The following is a 17,608-nucleotide window of genomic DNA, read 5'->3' on the forward strand; positions in this document are numbered from 1 at the left end:
TGGGTTCTAGATTCTATTACATAGGCAAAAAAACTGTCATGTCTCTGAGCAACAAAAAACTTAAACTGACTGAATCTGAGTGAAGTCTGGTTTCATGATGTGATGTATGTTTTCTTCTACCTTAAGAGTATGTTCTTCATATGTTAGCTGGATACATGATAGACCTTAAGTTACTGTATCTTTTTGCATTAATTAATTTACATTTTGTTGTCATGGTGTGTAAAGTCATTCCAGTTTTTCTTGCAATGTGCAATGTGGTTTCTTCACAGTTAGATGGTGGGAGAAAGAAACTGGCAAAGCTAATGGCTGAGCTATAGGTGCAGAGCAGATTGCTGATTCAAATCACTGCATGTAAGGGACTATTCCTTAGTTTCCTAATCTTAAGGGTGTAACCAAATGAAAAACATATGCAGTTGTTTTCTATTTGTTTTGTTAAAGACAGATGAAGGCTATGAATCTGAAACATTTGCTGGTTCAGGACAGCTACTATCAGATGTTAAGTTTGTCCTGCATTTTCTGTTTTTAAATACACAATTATACACCTGAAATTCACCACACTTGGATATAATTTTTTTTAAATGCCACTGAATGCCCAATGGCTGTGCCAATCCATAAACAAAAGTATTTTTCAAGTAGCAGGTAGGGTGAATTTTAGCATGGGTTATCCAGCTTGTTCACTGTAACTTGGAAGAGTTTCAGCATAATTAACATACAGTAATCTATCTTATGAGATGATCAAGCAACTATGCTTTACTGATGAAATGACACAATGAATAATGTAGACTCCATACTTTTCTTCAATTTGCAGTTGATTTACATTTAAAAATTTAACTGTACCAAAGGCACCCATGGTACAGTACAAAGCAAAAGAAAAAGCACAGAGCAATGTTAAAACAAAAGAGATGGCGCTGAAAATAATAAAACACTACTTAGTTCAGAACGTTTCACTTTAGTTTGTCTCCCCAACAAATTTCAGTAGAATGATCAGTCTATAAAGTTGGTCTCTACAGAAGTACCTTTTTAGTTATGTCTAGTTACAATTTCCAATTACTTGAAGATGCAAATGATTTTGGTTTATCCAATTGCTAAAATGTCACAGATTAAATATCAATCTCCCCTCTACTTACTATCAGTGGATTGGACAACACAAGCATAATGGAGTTTTAGTCCCCTTAGCATTCACAGGGGCAGATACAAAATTGATACACAACTATTCTTGGTCTCCAATAAGCTGTGGTCCATTTTTTTTGGGGGGGGGGGGTGTACTTTTCATTTGTATACATGTTGTTTATTTTTAATATCAATATGTATAAAAACCCAGCAGCAGCAACTGAAGAGAGTTAAGATGTACTGAGAACAACTATGTGTCAATTCTAGTTAATGAGGTGCATCCAAAACAAAAACTTCGCTAACAGTTCTCATTTCAAATGATTTATGGATTTGCTGTATAATTTTGGCTTTTTTTTTGTACCATTGAACTGCCAATCACCAGCTATTTTACCATAATAAAGCCAGCACTGGCATCCTTCCATCAATGAATGATGAGTGGCAGGAGGCAAATCAGTTAGGGATAGGGTGTATATGTGCTGATGGCTGAAGAGACCAATTTGTGAAAGGCTGTTGCCATCACAAATGAAGTGGCTATCAGGTGTTGTTGTGGGTTTCAAACTATGCTGAAGCAAATTTGCCGAAGTTACAGAAATGTTACGTGGACTATTGCATTATATTTCCAAGACTATTACTTGCATATTATTAGGGCTCTAAAATACATGTCTCATTACTGAGCAACAAAAAGTACCTTGTTAATAAACATCAGGATGAGAGAATCTAGTTAGTTAGATTTCTGCTCAAAGTTATTTAAACTATTTTATTTATCTATCCATTCTCCTCAAATAATGAATGTGTTCTCTGGCTGACCTTTCTAAGGATTTTCATGACTGTTGAACTGTCAGTAGGTGCATCTACCTCACAAAATCATTTTTCTGAGTCAGTGTACTTGGTCAACAAATTCATCGACAACTACAAATTCCAAGTCAATGGTAGTTGTCATTACTGTGTAAAACTGACCCCCAACTTCAGGCATCTGCACATAAATTCAGAAATTGCTGTTGGTCATAATCTGCTCTTCTACGTGGTGTGGAAAACAGAGAATCACTGAACTTTTAACTTTAGTTGGCTTAAGTCAGCATTAACAACTGGACAAAGTTTTAATATTGACTTTGAATTACTGGCACAGTAAAAAATAATTTTAAAAATATGGAATATTTTTATATTCTCCTCTAGTCATGTCCCAATTTTTACTTGCCTCAACATTTTAATTGTTATACAAAAAGTAATGTTCCAAGCCATTTTAACTTGCTGTTTTACTAACAGTTCTTCAATCAAATACCTGATGTCTGCCTTCTCTGCAACCAGACCTTACAGATTTCCTATAAATGGCACCAAATTCAAAGTGACTTCAGAAATACAGGCAATCCAAGCACAAAGCGCCATTGACTACAAAATGTGGGCTGTGTAACTGCAGGCATGTTTCCATTTCCCATTCTTTAGATTTGGTGCCATTGTACATCAATACTGTCTAGCATTCCTCATGGTATTTTTAAAAAACTACTTACAAATGACTAATTTAGGTGTTGCCACTTTCAGCATTAGCAAGCAGATGTTTTGTGTCTATCTAATCTCACGATTAGGCCTGCTGCTGTTGAAATGATTTTTCACAGGTATGTACATTTCTCCAAACATGTTTTGTCGAATACAAAGTTTAGGATTTAAACATATTAATGTAAACTAGTGGATTTTTCTTTGAACATGTTTATAATAAAGCTAGCCAGTTTAATTAATGTGGCAAAATTGTCAGACAAGCATAACGTGATACTTTTAATTCTGCTACTGGATTTATATTCAATTAGCTCTCCAATTTACAGTTCCATGTTTTTGAGGAAACTCTGAGCAAGTTATTTTCCTTAAAGGAGTATTATGCAACTGAGATGGTCAAAAAATCTCCTTTCAAAAAAAAGGTAACCATGTGAAATTCATGAAGGGGCAGAGTTGTACAACTTAAAATGGTACTGTTTATATTTATGCTGTAAGTGTTGAAGGCTTTATTAAAAATAGTTTTATGCTAATATATATATGTACTGGATAAGAAATTTGAGAATAGCTGTTTTTAGAATTGGTACAGACTGTAAAAATGTGCCTCCCTCCCCAAATGTTACTATTTTCATGGTCATAAATCATATGTGGTAACTATCTACAACATATCTTAATAAATTCTTGTTAGCAAACATAAGTTAAACTTCAGACGATATAAAGCATCTACATAATGGAAAGTTGTTTGTAGAAAATTGCATATCAACATTATATTATCAAAGGCAGGAACTTAAAATCAATTAGCCATGGATAGGATCAGTTATAAAGCAATGATTCAGTGGTCAATATACATAATTTTCTTGAACGGGATACATAAAATTTTCTTAACAACAGAAGACACTAGTGGATGGATTCAGCAACATGTGTACTTTAGGAACTAACTAGTATTGACCAAGTGGCAAATGCTTGTGCCATGGAACATGATTTTGAAATATCCAGCAGTTTAATTTCAGACTTTTAATACAAAAAATTAACCCAGTGTTCAAATCTGTCAAGATAAAAACCATAGTAGAACCTTTGAATATATTAGAATCCCATTATAAAAAACATTAAGCAAGGAAAAAAAGGTTTGTCTGGATCATTTGAAATTCTATAATTGTTTTGATTTCAGTGCATTAAGATTGCATGAAAGTGGATCAAATGCAGTTAAGCACATCCCATTAACTATCTTAATATATAAGCTAACGTTTTAACTTACTGATAGCATGATTAATTATTTACAAGAATGCATTAAATGTATATGCACATTCACAGTGCGTAACTAGAACATGAATCTTCAAAAAGTGATGGGATATAATTAAAGGATATCCTTTGCACTTAATCTTAATTTCGATTAGAGGGGCTTCTGCATATGATTATCAGCAAAGCTGACTTTCTAATTAGTTAATCTCAAAATGCAATAAACAAAAAACACTCCAGCAGGTTCTTCCTAATGTTGAAATATACTGATACATAATTTTCTTGAAAAAGTTGTTTAAAAACCCACAAAAATAACAATGCCAACTTAAATGTTAAACATCTGGATATTTCAAGTTGACCTAGTGCCACAAAAGTGAGTCCAATAGCACTGCAGTGAAGAAAATTGTTGGCATATCAGTGTTGTTGACAGCATCTGTGTGGCAGTTGTAGCACAGAGCTTTCTTTTGCGAAAGCCATTTAGCCATGCGAATTAAACACTATTACACCCATTAAAAGGTATTCACTAGGAGTGTAATTTTTAGATTACACTGCAGTGTAACCTCTGCTAAAAATTTAGAACTGTTGACTCATCACCATTGAAGATCAAAAGCAAATATAATAGAAATTTAAACTTGCATCTCAACCATATAACTATTAGAATTCATTGAATTAGAATAATTAAAATAGTCATGATTAACAATCAAAACTGACTTGGAATCTTCATACTATCTTTGTACATTTACAGATAAAGTTTTGTTAATATGGATTCAACTCAGTTGTAGCATAAAACATGGTTTTTATGAAATTTGAAACATTTATTCATATCTTCGGATGATGATCCTGTACTCCTCTTTCCCGTACTTCTTGTAGCTTTGCCAGAATCCACTAGGAATAGAAAATGTTATGAGATTTTTAATTTATCATAAACTGCCATTTCTTTGTTTTCAAAAGCTCTATGACCTTTTATCTCCCTATTTCCTCCACAACTCAGATCTATCCCTCCTCTAATTCTGGCCAAGTGAATCCCCAATTTTGACTGCTTCACCATTAGTGGCCTTGAACACTGGCATTCTCTCCTTGCATAAGAATGTAAATATGAACAGGAGTAGACATTTTCTTTGTGACTTTAACTACACTTTCCTACCTCTCAACTCCTTCCCATATTTCTTGGCACCCTTGCAGACTCCTTATGTTCAACTGTGAAACATCTGGGACAAAGTTTGTAGGATAATAAACTTAACAATGCATTTCCAGTGTTTTATTTCTATAATCATTAATAAGGGCATTTTCCTATGTTAGTGTTATGAGGTCAGCATACCACAAACACTGCTTTTATTACATATATTTCCCCATAAGTACCAAATTCCAGTCATTACACAGCAGAAGGCAAGGGAAAATTAAGGGGGCAGTCACTTTAAGAAATATGGGAGAAAAGCATTCTGTTGTTTGAGAAAGATTGCAGCTTTTTTGACCAATGCACAGCCAGGTTCAATTAGAAGGATAGAATAAGTACGACTGAAAGTGTAGAAGGGTAGGCATAGCTGCCATCCCTCTGATCAAGAAAAAAGGGTCATGTACATGTTCAGTTTTTTTAACTGAAGCATACTCAAGACCAGGCAGCTAATATTCACACCAATTCACGATATGTCTTTGGGATAGCACATGACTTTGGCCAGGTATGGAGACAGCAAGAGTTTATGACAGAAATGGGTACTCTTTTATAAAGAAAGGGACAAGGTAAGGGAACTGTAGAAACTTTGCAGCTCCCTAAACAAATAGCAATTTTGAAATGTAAAGCCCATTCTAAGGAGTTTAGGAATCAAGCCGCAAAACAGATTGCAGATCTTGACTCTAGAATGGCAAAAGCAGGCTAAAGAATTAATGGTTAGAAACCCCAAAAACTTGAGACTTGTCAGAAATGTAGAGTATGGCATCACAGTAAGAGAAATGAGCCTGGCTGAAAGACAGCTCAAATATGCTCAGACAATGTGTGGTGATACACAGATTGGGAAACCAGTGGCCTCATCTACCCTAATACCATATTTGGCCCAACAAATTCACTCTTACGGGCATACAGGAGTCCAGCAAAATAATGGTGAAATCATAAGTTCAAAATACACATGCAGAAGGTACTAGATAGGTGTGCTACATGCCAATAAAATAATGGTCCAAAGGCAAAAATACCTCAGCAAAGGGTACCAGCCCCCCAGGACCTATCCAATGTTTGCAGTTTGATTATATACCCCTTCCTCGTTGCCAAGAATGTCTACTATTAATAGGACAAATTCTTCAGGTGGGTAGAAGCAACCTGGCCAGGAACACTGCTACCGAATACACAGCTAAAGCACTCTGCAAAGACTACATTCCCCGATAGGGTTAGAGTACTGATTCGAATCAAGGTTCCCAGTATGCCAAAAAATGTGTCGAATGTTGAGAAATGTGGACAGTGAAGGTCCCACACAACACCCATAGTCATCTGGACAGGTGGAAAGAATGAAAGGATATCTAAATATCATCAGGAAGGTCTTAAGTGGCCTCAACCATTACCCATCATACTGTGCAGCATTACAGCTAGTGCTAATCAGACTCCAGGATTAGCCCATAAGCAATTACAGGAAGACCCATTCACTACCAGGAACTATTGATGAATCAAAGCAGTTAGTCTTGCTTCACAACAGGCCAAAGACATCTGAAGCATGAACAATGAAGGTGAACATGACAGGACCAGGTGAATGGGCGTATGTTAAGAAACCACAGCCTGAAGCTTTTGGAGCAAAGTGGGAAGGATGTTAACATCAAGTACTACTGGTAACCCACTTAGCAGTTGAAGTAAAAGGGAAAAAGACTTGGATACACATGTCATATATTAAACGAGCACCATCTCCAAGGACTGAACCAGTATGAAGTTATTATTTTGTGTATTGATTGATATTTAATTTTTGATAATACAAGGGCATGTTTGATAATACAAGGGCCTCAGCTATTTACCATTTATATAGATGATCTGGAGGAGGGAACCGAGTAGGGTGTCGAAATTTGCTGATGACACCAAGATTGGAGGAAAGGCAAATTGTGCAGAGGGTGTGGAGAGTCTACAGAAGGATCTAGATAGGCTGGGCGAATGGGCCAGGAAATGGCAAATGGAATTTAATGTTGGCAAGTGCGAGGTGGTCCACTTTGGTAGGAATAATGGTAGGAAGGATTATCACTTACATGGCGAAAAACTGCAGCAGGCGACGGTGCAGAGGGACCTTGGGGTCCTTGTGCATGAGTCGCAAAAACCCAGCTTGCAGGTGCAGCAGTGATCAGGAAGGCGAATGGGATGCTGGCCTTCATAGCGAGGGGGATTGAATATAAAAGTAGGGAGGTCTTGCTGCAGCTGTATAGGGCATTGGTGAGGCCGCAGCTGGAGTACTGCGTGCAGTTTTGGGCGCCGTACTTACGCAAGGATATTTTGGCCTTGGAGGGAGTGCAGAGGAGGTTTACTAGGCTGATGCCGGAGTTGAGGGGGTTGAGCTATGAGGAGAGGCTGAATAAACTAGGCTTGTACTCGTTAGAGTTCAGAAGAATGAGGGGAGATCTCATTGAGATGTATAAGATGATGAATGGGATGGATAGGATAGAGGTGGAGAGACTCTTCCCGCTCAGAAAGGATAATAGGACTAGGGGGCACAGCCTCAAGATAAAGGGGGGGAGCGGTTTAGAACGGAGTTGAGGAGGAACTTCTTCACTCAAAGGGTGGTGAATCTCTGGAATTCTCTGCCCGTTGAAGTGGTGAAGGCTACCTCGCTAAATATTTTTAAGACGCAGATTGATGGGTTTTTGATAAGAGAGGGGATTAAGGGTTATGGGGAGAGGGCGGGAATGTGGAACTGAGCCACGACAGATCAGCCATGATCTTACTGAATGGTGGGGCAGGCTCGAAGGGCCAGATGGCCTACTCCTGCTCCTATTTCTTATGTTCTTATGTAAATCACCAGAGGCAGCAGAGGGATGTGATATTGTGATTTGTAATTTATGATTAAGAATCTAACTCTTATATTCCTACAATTCCCCCCTTAATGTATTAAATTTGATAGAAAATACAGAAGTACTCTGCTAACCAACTGACCTAGAAACTTGGTCATGCCCATATTGTGGTTTATACAGCAATTAACATTTACTGGATCATAACAGTTATTTATTCGCCATTAGAAAATGATATAGAAATCTTTTGATGAATTTCAACTTTGCATTCTTGAGATTTAATTGGTATTTGCAGTCAGGTTACATTGGGGAGAGGAGAGGAAGCTAGTCATGACTCACATTTGAGGTTGAGGAAATGGCTAATGCGATTATTACTTCAAGAATTAATGTGTAATGTTCAAAATGGAGTGTAGACATACTTAACAAGACAAGCAAATACCTTTGCATCATCTTCAGTTTTGAAATTCACAATTTTTCCATATTCTTTTGCATGGAATACAGACTTGACACGTTCCTTTAAGAAAATATAGTGAATAGATGAGGAAAAATAAATCACTCAAATCAAACTTACATTTTTAAACCAAGTTGCGTATAAAATTTGACATTCACAAAGTTCACTTTACTACAACAACAACAACAGCATGTATTTACTAAGGACTGGATGCAGTTGACCTGTGTAGAATGTGTAAAGGCAGCACAGGACAGGTGGAGATGTATAGCAGATGACAATGAACTTAAGGCAGTAAAAATGGGAACAATACAAAGAAAAAGAACAGGGTAAACTAGTGGAAAAAGGCATTAAAGCTTGAAGTGATGGTGCAAATAGGCAGCTTGGTTGCAACAGATGTATTGCAATTAAGGCTAGACTGGTAAGTGACGTAGGGAAAGGTTTGTACAATAGTAAAGATAACTGCAGTTTAGGTATTGCAACAATTATGATACGTGCACTTAAAGTGCTATACAACACAGTATAGTAGTTCAAATTAATCATCGTTACTGAAATGACAATTGGGGATATGTTCAATGAAATGTCTGGAGAATATGATGTCAGGGGTTATAGAACAATACCACTTTGAATGTACTAACGTTTGTTGATAATAGGTACATGGAAAACAAAAGCACCTTTTCTAAGTCAACGTATACATCCTTACTTTCTCATTTCTTTAACAGTGTATGTCATCAATACAATGCAAGCAGCAGTAAAACTAGCTTCCAATCATTCATTTACTTACTTTGGCTTCAATACGTAGCCTCCTTCCATCAACAATGAAAGGCTCTTTAGTGAATTCCTTGAAGCTGTACTGCCATTCACAGTTCAACTGCCCAAATGTTCCTTGTGTTACAAATAAGATACCACTAGAAAATGATAATAAGATTAGTAAAAGACACACCATAAATATTACGTTTTAACAGAGTCCAAAGGTTGTTTCATTTCACCTTGGTACAAACCTGAACTGGCAGTTTGGAATTTACATTAATATTTTATTTGAATTGATGTTAGTCGTGCAGGCTGATCCATGTTTTGACTTTGCCTACTGGATGACAGGGAGAAATAGGGAATTTAAAAAAAGGACACGCTTGTGCAATTCTACCAACTTGTTCAGAGTATCCAGGTTAATAATTGGATGGCATGCTGCTCTCATTTGCTTATGTAAAGAACATTTTTGCAAGAACCCCTTGCAAAACGATAGTGTATACAAAGATCTGCTTTGTCCAAGGTTAAAGTCCATTGTTTACATTAATGTGTTCACCTCCCACTGGATTCTACAACATTATAGTTACAGTTTTGGCTTATCTTATGCTATTTTCCTTTACATAATGTTACTGACTACTCATGTGGACTTCATTCTCTACTGTTTTGTAAATATATTACAGACTATATAAAATGAATTAAAGACTATTTTAGCTTAAGCAGTTAGATGTTCAGCTGTACAAATTTTAAAGTGGTGCCTGTACAGAAAATGGCAGCTGTATTTCTGTATGCAAAGACTCTGCCTTACATCTAATTGGTGTGATAAGATGACCAAATTGAATTGAGAAACGCTTAAACAGAAATATGTGAAGTAATGTTTAGGAATAATACACTTGAAAGAAACTATTCATACCTGAGATTTGTAATGTATTTTTTTGAAATCAGTTAATTGTTCAATGACTTGCATTTTGATTTGAAAATATCTGATTCCATTACTCATATGTTTTAGGAATATAACTTTTAGTTTGGAGATTGAAATGTTAATACAGGAGACATGGGCAAAAACCTGAGTCTGAGGGGTTGGCAAACAAACATCAAATAAATACTATTTAAATAATGGTCCATGTGTACTTACAAGGGCAGAGGTAGGAGGTTGAGACCCATGAAACGGCAGTTGGACCTGTTTAACTGGAGACCTGAAAACACTAAGTCTGAGGGGAATTGCTTTTATCATCAGAGTTATGAATTAGTCATGTAATTTCCCCAGACTAAAGAAAAGGTGCAGCTCAGTTGGTAAACAAGGGAAGTATTTAAAGTAGCCATGCATTTTTCATATCAAAGGACAGCTTAGAAATTGTGAATGATAGGTTTGAATCTCTATCTTAGACATCTCTGGGGTGCCACATTGCTAATGGAATAGGTCACAGGGGAAGTACCCTTTTGTGTTGAGTTTATCTTGTGTCTCCTCATAGACACAGAAAAAGCTACCAGCACTGGGTGCTTGAAAACAACTGAGACTAGTAGCAAAGTGTGCTCAGAAATAATGGTGTTCTCTGGTTTTGGAGTCATTGAGCAAGAAAGCAATGAAAGCCATGCTTGAACTGGTGTATCGATAATTATGAGGTGCTTAAAGAGAATTCCAGGGTTGCCTGGCTGAATTCTATTGGAAGAATCTCATACCCAAGAGAATAGCAGGAACACAGAGGAGAATCAAAGTAAGTTCTTAAAAGCTGTGGCAGATCTTGGTTTGGTCTCAGGCAAAGTGAAAGAACCCTCAAAATTCTGGAAAGTGGAATCAAAAACATGTGGACATATGAACAAGGAGCAGGAGTGGGCCATTCAGTCCCTCAATCTGCTCTGCCATTTATTAAGATCATGGCTGATCTAACTTTAAATCTGCATCCTGCCTACCCCCAATAACCTATCACCACTTGTTTATGAAGGATCTATTCACCTCCATGTCTGCGTGTGTTTCCTCTGGGTGCTCCAGTCTCCTCCCATAGATTAAAGATGTGAGAGTTAGGTTGATTGGCCAAACTAAATTGACCTGAGTGTCAGGGAGATTTGCAGGGTAAGTGTGTGGGATTATGGGAATAGAACCTGGTTAGGATTATGGTCGTTATGGACTCGATGGATCTAATGGGCACCTTCTGTACTGTAGGAATTAGAACCATAGAATCATAGAACATTACAGCACAGAAACAGGCCTTTTGGCCCTCCTTGGCTGTGCCGAACCATTTTTCTGCCTAGTCCACTGATCTGCACTTGGACCATATCCCTCACCGCCCTCTTATCCATGTACCTGTAAGTTTTTCTTAAATGTTAAAAGTGAGCCTGCATTTACCACTTCATCTGGCAGCTCATTCCACAATCCCACCACTCTTTGTGTGAAGAAGCCCCCCCTCATATTCGCTTTAAACTTTTCACCCGTAACCCATGTCCTCTAGTTTTTTTCTCCCCTAGCCTCAGTGGAAAAAGCCTGCTTGCATTCACTCCATCTATACCCATCATAATTTTATACACCTCTATCAAATCTCCCCTCATTCTTTTATGCTCCAGGGCATAAAGTCCTGACCTATTCAACCTTTCTCTGTAACTCAGTTTCTCAAGTCCCAGCAACATCCTTGTAAGCCTTCTCTGCACTCTTTCAACCTGATTAATATCCTTCCTGTAATTAGGTGACCAAAACTGCATACAATACTCTAAATTCAGCCTCACCAACATCTTATCAACCTCACCATAACATTCCAACTCTTATACTCAATACTTTGATTTATAAAGGCCAATGTACCAAAAGCATTCTTTACGACAATCTACCTGTGACGCCACTTTTAGGGAATTACATACCTGTATTCCCAGATCCCTCTGTTCTACTGCACTCTTCAGTGTCCTATCATTTAACTTGTATGTTCTACCTTGGTTTGTACTTCCAAAGTGCAATATCTCACACTTATCTGCATTGAACTCCATGTGCCATTTTTCTAGCTGGTCCAAATCCCTCTGCAAGCTTTGAAAACCGTCCTCACTGTCCACTACACCTCCAATCTTTGTATCATCAGCAAATTTGTTGATCCAATTTATCACATTATCATCCAGATCATTGATATAGATGACCAACAAAAATGGACGCACTACTGATCCCTGTGGCACATCACTAGTCAGAGGCCTCCAACTCAGAGAAGCAATCCACTCTCTGGCTTCTTCCATTCAGCCAATGTCTAATCCAATTTACTACCTCTCCATGTATACCTAGTGACTGAATCTTCCTATCTAACCTCCCATGCGGGACCTTGTCAAAGGCCTTGTTGAAGTCCATGTAGACAACATCCACTGCCTTCCCTTCATCCACTTTCCTGGTAACCTTGAAAAACTCTAATAGATTGGTTAAACTTGATCTACCACGCACAAAGCCATGTTGACTCTCCCTAATAAGTCCCTGTCCATCCAAATATTTGTAATCTTAGTACTCCTTCCAATAATTTACCTACTACTGATGTCAAACTTACCGGCCTATAATTTCCCGGATTACTTTTTGAGCCTTTTTTAAACAACAGAACAACATGAGCTATCCTCCAATCATCTGGCACCTCACTCGTGGATACCGACATTTTAAATATATCTGCCAAGGCCCCTGCAATTTCAACACTAGTCTCCTTCAAGGTCCGAGGGAATACCCTGTCCAGTCCTGGGGATTTATCTACTCTGATTTGCCTCAGGATAGCAACCACCCCCTCCCCTTTAATCTGTATAGGTTCCATGATCTCCCTATTTGTTTGCCTTATTTCCATAGACTCCATGCCAGTTTCCCATTTAATATTTCCCCCATTTCTTTTGGTTCCATACATTGTTGACCATCTGATCTTCAAGAGGACCAACTTTACCCCTTACTATCCTTTTGCTCTTAATATACCTGTAGGATTCTGTGATTCTCGGCCTTAAAAAGTCAAAAAACATGGCCTGATGAGGAAGTTGTTCCAAAGACACTCGATCCTCAGAAATTTTTGCCTCATCCACATTTTAAATGAGCAACCCCTTTTTAAACAGTGACCTCTCCCCACCCGTTATTGATTCTCCCAGAGTAAGCATCCTCTCCACATTCACTCTATCCAGACCCCTCAGGGTCTTAGAAAAGAGCTGACGCTTCAAGTCCAGATGACTGTCAAAGCTTTGACAAAGGGTCAATGGACTCGAAACATCAGCTCTTTCCTTACAGATGCTGCCGACCTGCTGAGATTTTCATGCATTTTCTCTTTTGGTTTCAGATTCCAGCATCTGCAGTAATTTGTTTTTACTGCTCAGGATCTTATATGTTTCAATCAAGTTGTCCTCTAATCTTCTCAACTCCAGTGAATACAAGACTTGCGCAATCAACCTTTCCTCATAAGACAACCCACCCATTCCAAGTATTAGTCTGGTAAACCTTTTCTGAACTGCTTTCAACACATTTATATCCTTCCTTAAGAACGGCGACTGATACTGTACACAGTACTCCAAATGCAGTCTCAGTGGTGCCCTGAAACTGAAGCAAAACCTCCCTACGTTTGTATTCCCCTTGCAATAAATAACATTCTAATAGCCTTCCTCATTTTTTGCTGCATCTGTGTATGAGTCTTTTGCAATTCAAGCACCAAGACACTGAGATCCCTCAGCGTCTCCAAACTCTGCAATCTCACAATTTAGATAATATACTTCTCTTTCATTCTTCCTGCCAAAATGTACAAGTTCACACCATTTGCCCAATCTTAGCCTTCACTTAACCTATCTATATCTATTTTTGGCTTCCTTACATGCTCTTCATAACTTAATTTCCTACCCCTCTTTGTGTCATCAGCAAATCTGGCAACCATCCCATCCATCTAAGTTATTTATATAAATTGTAAACAGTGTAGGTCATAGTACTGATCACTGTGGCACACCACTCATTACATCTTGCCAAATTGAAAAAGACCCATTTATGCCTACTCTCTATTCTGTTAGCCTGAGAATCTTCTTTCTGTGCCAATATGTTATCGCTTATACCATGAACAAAGAACAAAAACAGCCTGGGAAACAAGCCCTTCGGCCCAACGAGCCCGCGCCGCCATTTTAACACTACCAGTCCCCCCCTCCACCCATGACCCATATCTATTGTTTTATGGCCATCCACATTGAGGGAAACTAATTTAGGGACAATTTATTACTGCCAGTCAGCCTAATAGCACATCTTTGGGGTGTGGGAGGAAACCGGAGCACCCGGAGAAAACCCACACAAGCACGGGGAGAATGCGCAAACTCCCACAGACACTGGCCCAAATCCATGTGTCTGCACAGCAAACAGTGATAGTCACTGAGCTGTCGTCTTGCCCAGCATCTGGTCCAGTTTAAGCACACACTAACGACATGAAACACTAGGCCAATCTCGAACAACCAATTTCCAATCAAATGGGCCAGCAGATTTCAGAGATGGGACTTCCACCGAAAAGAAAAGCAGAAGTTCTGTCTCCAGCCAATTAACTTGCCCTGTTTCATTAACTGACTGCAAGGCTGCCGTGATCAGGGCAGAAAGTGATGTCTGAAAAATCCTATCCATGGAATTGAATCGGATTATGATCGTTAGTTCCAAGTGGATCTTTTACTATAAGATTACTCTACCTTGCTGATCTAAATAACTTTATCCCTAGTTGGTTCCACAACTCCACGGAAGTGTTCTACAAACTCATCTTCTCGACCACCTTTGCCAATTTGCCTGGTCCAATCTCTTTGAAGATATAGTCCTCATAATTATTACATTACTTTTGTTATCTTGCCTCAACTTTTCTCACAGGTTAGATGATCCAGAAAAGATTACCTTTGATGCTCTCAGTTTTAATTTGGGCACTAATTCTTCAAACTGTCTCAAGAATATCATTCCTGGTTATATGTCATTATCGTGGCCAATGTAGGAACCAATCAGATCTTTCCCTTCAAGTTTATCTTCAACTGTGAGGAAGGGTCCTTAACCCTGGCAATTGGCAGGCAACATAGCCTTTGGAGTTCCTGGTTGCAACCACAGAGAAGAATCAATGCCCTTGCCCATACTGCCACCATGTTCATTTTTTCTCTTCCCACTTGAATGGCACCTGCACCACGGTCAGTCTGCTCATCCACCCTGCCGTCCTTCTGATCCACACAGGTAGCAAGCACCTCATAGCTGTTGGTCAAAGTCAAGGGCTCAGGTTCCTCCATCACTGTCTACAGGATTCTCATACTTGCTGTCATATTCTCCACTCCAGCCTGACCATTGATCAATTCAAAAGTTCGACCTAGCCTTAGGGATGTGACTGCCTCCAAGAGCACTGTCCAGATAACTCTTCCCCCTCCCTGATGCACTGCAATATCTGCAACTCAGATTCCAGCTCATTTGCTCAAGCTGTGATAAGTTACTGCAGATCTAATTGTCCTAGAGTGCAATACATTCCACAGAATCCACATGTCGCAGTTATGGCACACCATCAACCATGCCATGACTGTCTAGCCTTATTTATTTAGTTAAGCCAACTAGTTATTACATTTATACAGATCAAATAATAGCAAGTTTCCTAGTTTGGACACAAAAGAACACTCACTAGTTCTTGGATGCCTTACCCCCCCCCCCCCCCCCCCCCCCACCACCACCCCACTTGGGGAGCCTGTACGGCCTTCTTTCACTCCTGATAGGTCAGGCTACGATCTTATCATTAGTGGGAAGCAATTGTAAATCCCGTTGGAGTGAAACACTCCTGGCCGGAGGGCAGGGAAGGAAAGGGGATGGGGCGGGGGCGGTGGACGAGGTCAGCGGGTCCAGGATTGAAGTCTCTCTTTTAACGATACCAACATTACAATTCAAACATTCAAATCAGCTCAACACTGGTTCTGGCACAGAGCTGACGACACAAGCAATCCAGCTGCTGGAGATGTGCGGAGGCCATGACATCAGCGGGAAGTCCGCTACACAATCTCCGCTTATGTTTCCTGGCCCGTTGCACTGAGAATCGCCTCCACAATATTTAAAACATCCAAGAGTTAGGAATGAAAGTAAGTGTTCTGAAGTGGAAATTGAGTGGGGCTAAAATAGGGGCAGTGAGCAGCATGAACGGAAATTTGCATTAGGAAGATAACAGAAGTAACAACATTAAATATTGTATTTTAAAAGGACAATTGGAGGAAATTGTAAATTAAATAGAACAAAGTCCCAAGTTTATGTTTACCCAGTAGTGGCCATAAAAAATAATGAAAAACCTGTAAATTCAGAGAAAAAGAACTTCTTAAGGAAAGCATTAAAGATGAAAAATAAAAAATACATTTAATGAGAGAGGGAAGAATGTATCAATGGTTGAGATCTAAAAGCAGTGTGCTGAAAACAGACCTGTGAATAAGTAGCTGCAGCCACTGTCAGATAAAAGCATTTGTGTCTGCAAGGTTTGGAAGACAAGCTTTGGTCCCAGTATCGAATGAGAGAAAGAAAAGTTTGTGTAAGCCTTATAGCAACAATGGATTTTGTGGTAATATTACTGGAAACCGATAAATTGAAAACAATGAGGGCTTTTGCCTAAAATGAATGTTTAACTGAATTAAGAACATAAGAACATAAGAAATAGGAGCAGGAGTAGGCCATCTAGCCCTTCGAGCCTGCCCCGCCATTCAATAAGATCATGGCTGATCTGTCGTGGCTCAGTTCCACTTTCCCGCCCTCTCCCCATAACCCTTAATCCCTTCTCTTATCAAAAACCCATCAACCCGCTTCTTAAAAATATTTAGCGAGGCAGCCTCCACCACTTCAACGGGCAGAGAATTCCAGAGATTCACCACCCTTTGAGTGAATTAAACAGATATCGTTTTGGGAAATGTTTGTGAAAGTACTGTTAACCATAAATAACCTTGGGGGAAATTTTCCCATCCCACCTACCACGGGAATCGGAGCAGGCGGACAGGACCATGCAAAGGTCCGTTGACCTTGGGCTGGATTTATCAGTTTTGGGGCAAACGTGGCCAGGTAATCCCACATCTTATGTCTGAATTTCTTTAGAAAAATGTTTAAATTTAATTTTTCAAATCTTCACAAGTAGATCGAAATTATTTCTCCTAACTTCAGACACCTTCTCATAAATACAAATTGTATATCGTTGTGATAATTTGTTCAAGTTGACCATTGGGATTTGTCAGTCTGATACTTACCATCTGACATATCACTACATAATCTTCTATTAGCTGTGAGAACTGATGACCTCTATCGTTGTGTTATAAAAGCTTTTAAGTAATGGATATAAGCCTCTGCCTAAAACGGCCTTTTAGAAATGCAGTGACTGATAAACATAAAACATTTCTGCCTCAATATTGCTGATAACAAAACCGTAGAAAGGTACGTAAGGGAACTTTTCCATCTGAACACACATTTCAGCCTGGAATGTAAAAGGATCACATCTGACTCATTATTTTTAGAAATATTTCTTACACTTTTGTGTTTAGCAGGAATTTTCCATTGTTTGCTGGAGCAGACGAGTGAGGGAGCAGAGAGTCAGATAAGAAATCACCTGTTAAAAACCAGTTTAAATAAGTTTAAAGCACTTTCGTAGTAAGAACTTACCTTGTAGAACTGTTTAAATCATTTAAAAGCATTTTTGCGGG

At 38.8% G+C, this 17,608-nt stretch overlaps 1 protein-coding gene across 3 annotated transcripts in view; it reads right to left on the reverse strand.

The window, feature by feature from the left end:
* Window positions 1-774: 774 nt before the first annotated feature.
* Window positions 775-17,608, reverse strand: part of vps13a (vacuolar protein sorting 13 homolog A) — a 405,759-nt gene continuing 388,925 nt past the window's right edge. For all 3 annotated transcript variants that reach the window (XM_080188886.1, XM_080188884.1, XM_080188883.1), the window contains 3 exons: window positions 9,027-9,150; window positions 8,234-8,308; window positions 775-4,713 (listed from right to left, as the gene is read on the reverse strand). In XM_080188886.1, the coding sequence (XP_080045012.1) occupies window positions 4,648-4,713; window positions 8,234-8,308; window positions 9,027-9,150 (265 nt within the window). In that variant the 3' untranslated portion in view covers window positions 775-4,647. The remainder of the gene's footprint in view (window positions 4,714-8,233; window positions 8,309-9,026; window positions 9,151-17,608) is intronic.

This window comes from Carcharhinus amblyrhynchos, chromosome 5 (genome assembly GCF_965287045.1).
Source record: "Carcharhinus amblyrhynchos chromosome 5, sCarAmb.v2.hapA, whole genome shotgun sequence".
Classification (NCBI taxonomy): Eukaryota; Metazoa; Chordata; class Chondrichthyes; order Carcharhiniformes; family Carcharhinidae; genus Carcharhinus; species Carcharhinus amblyrhynchos.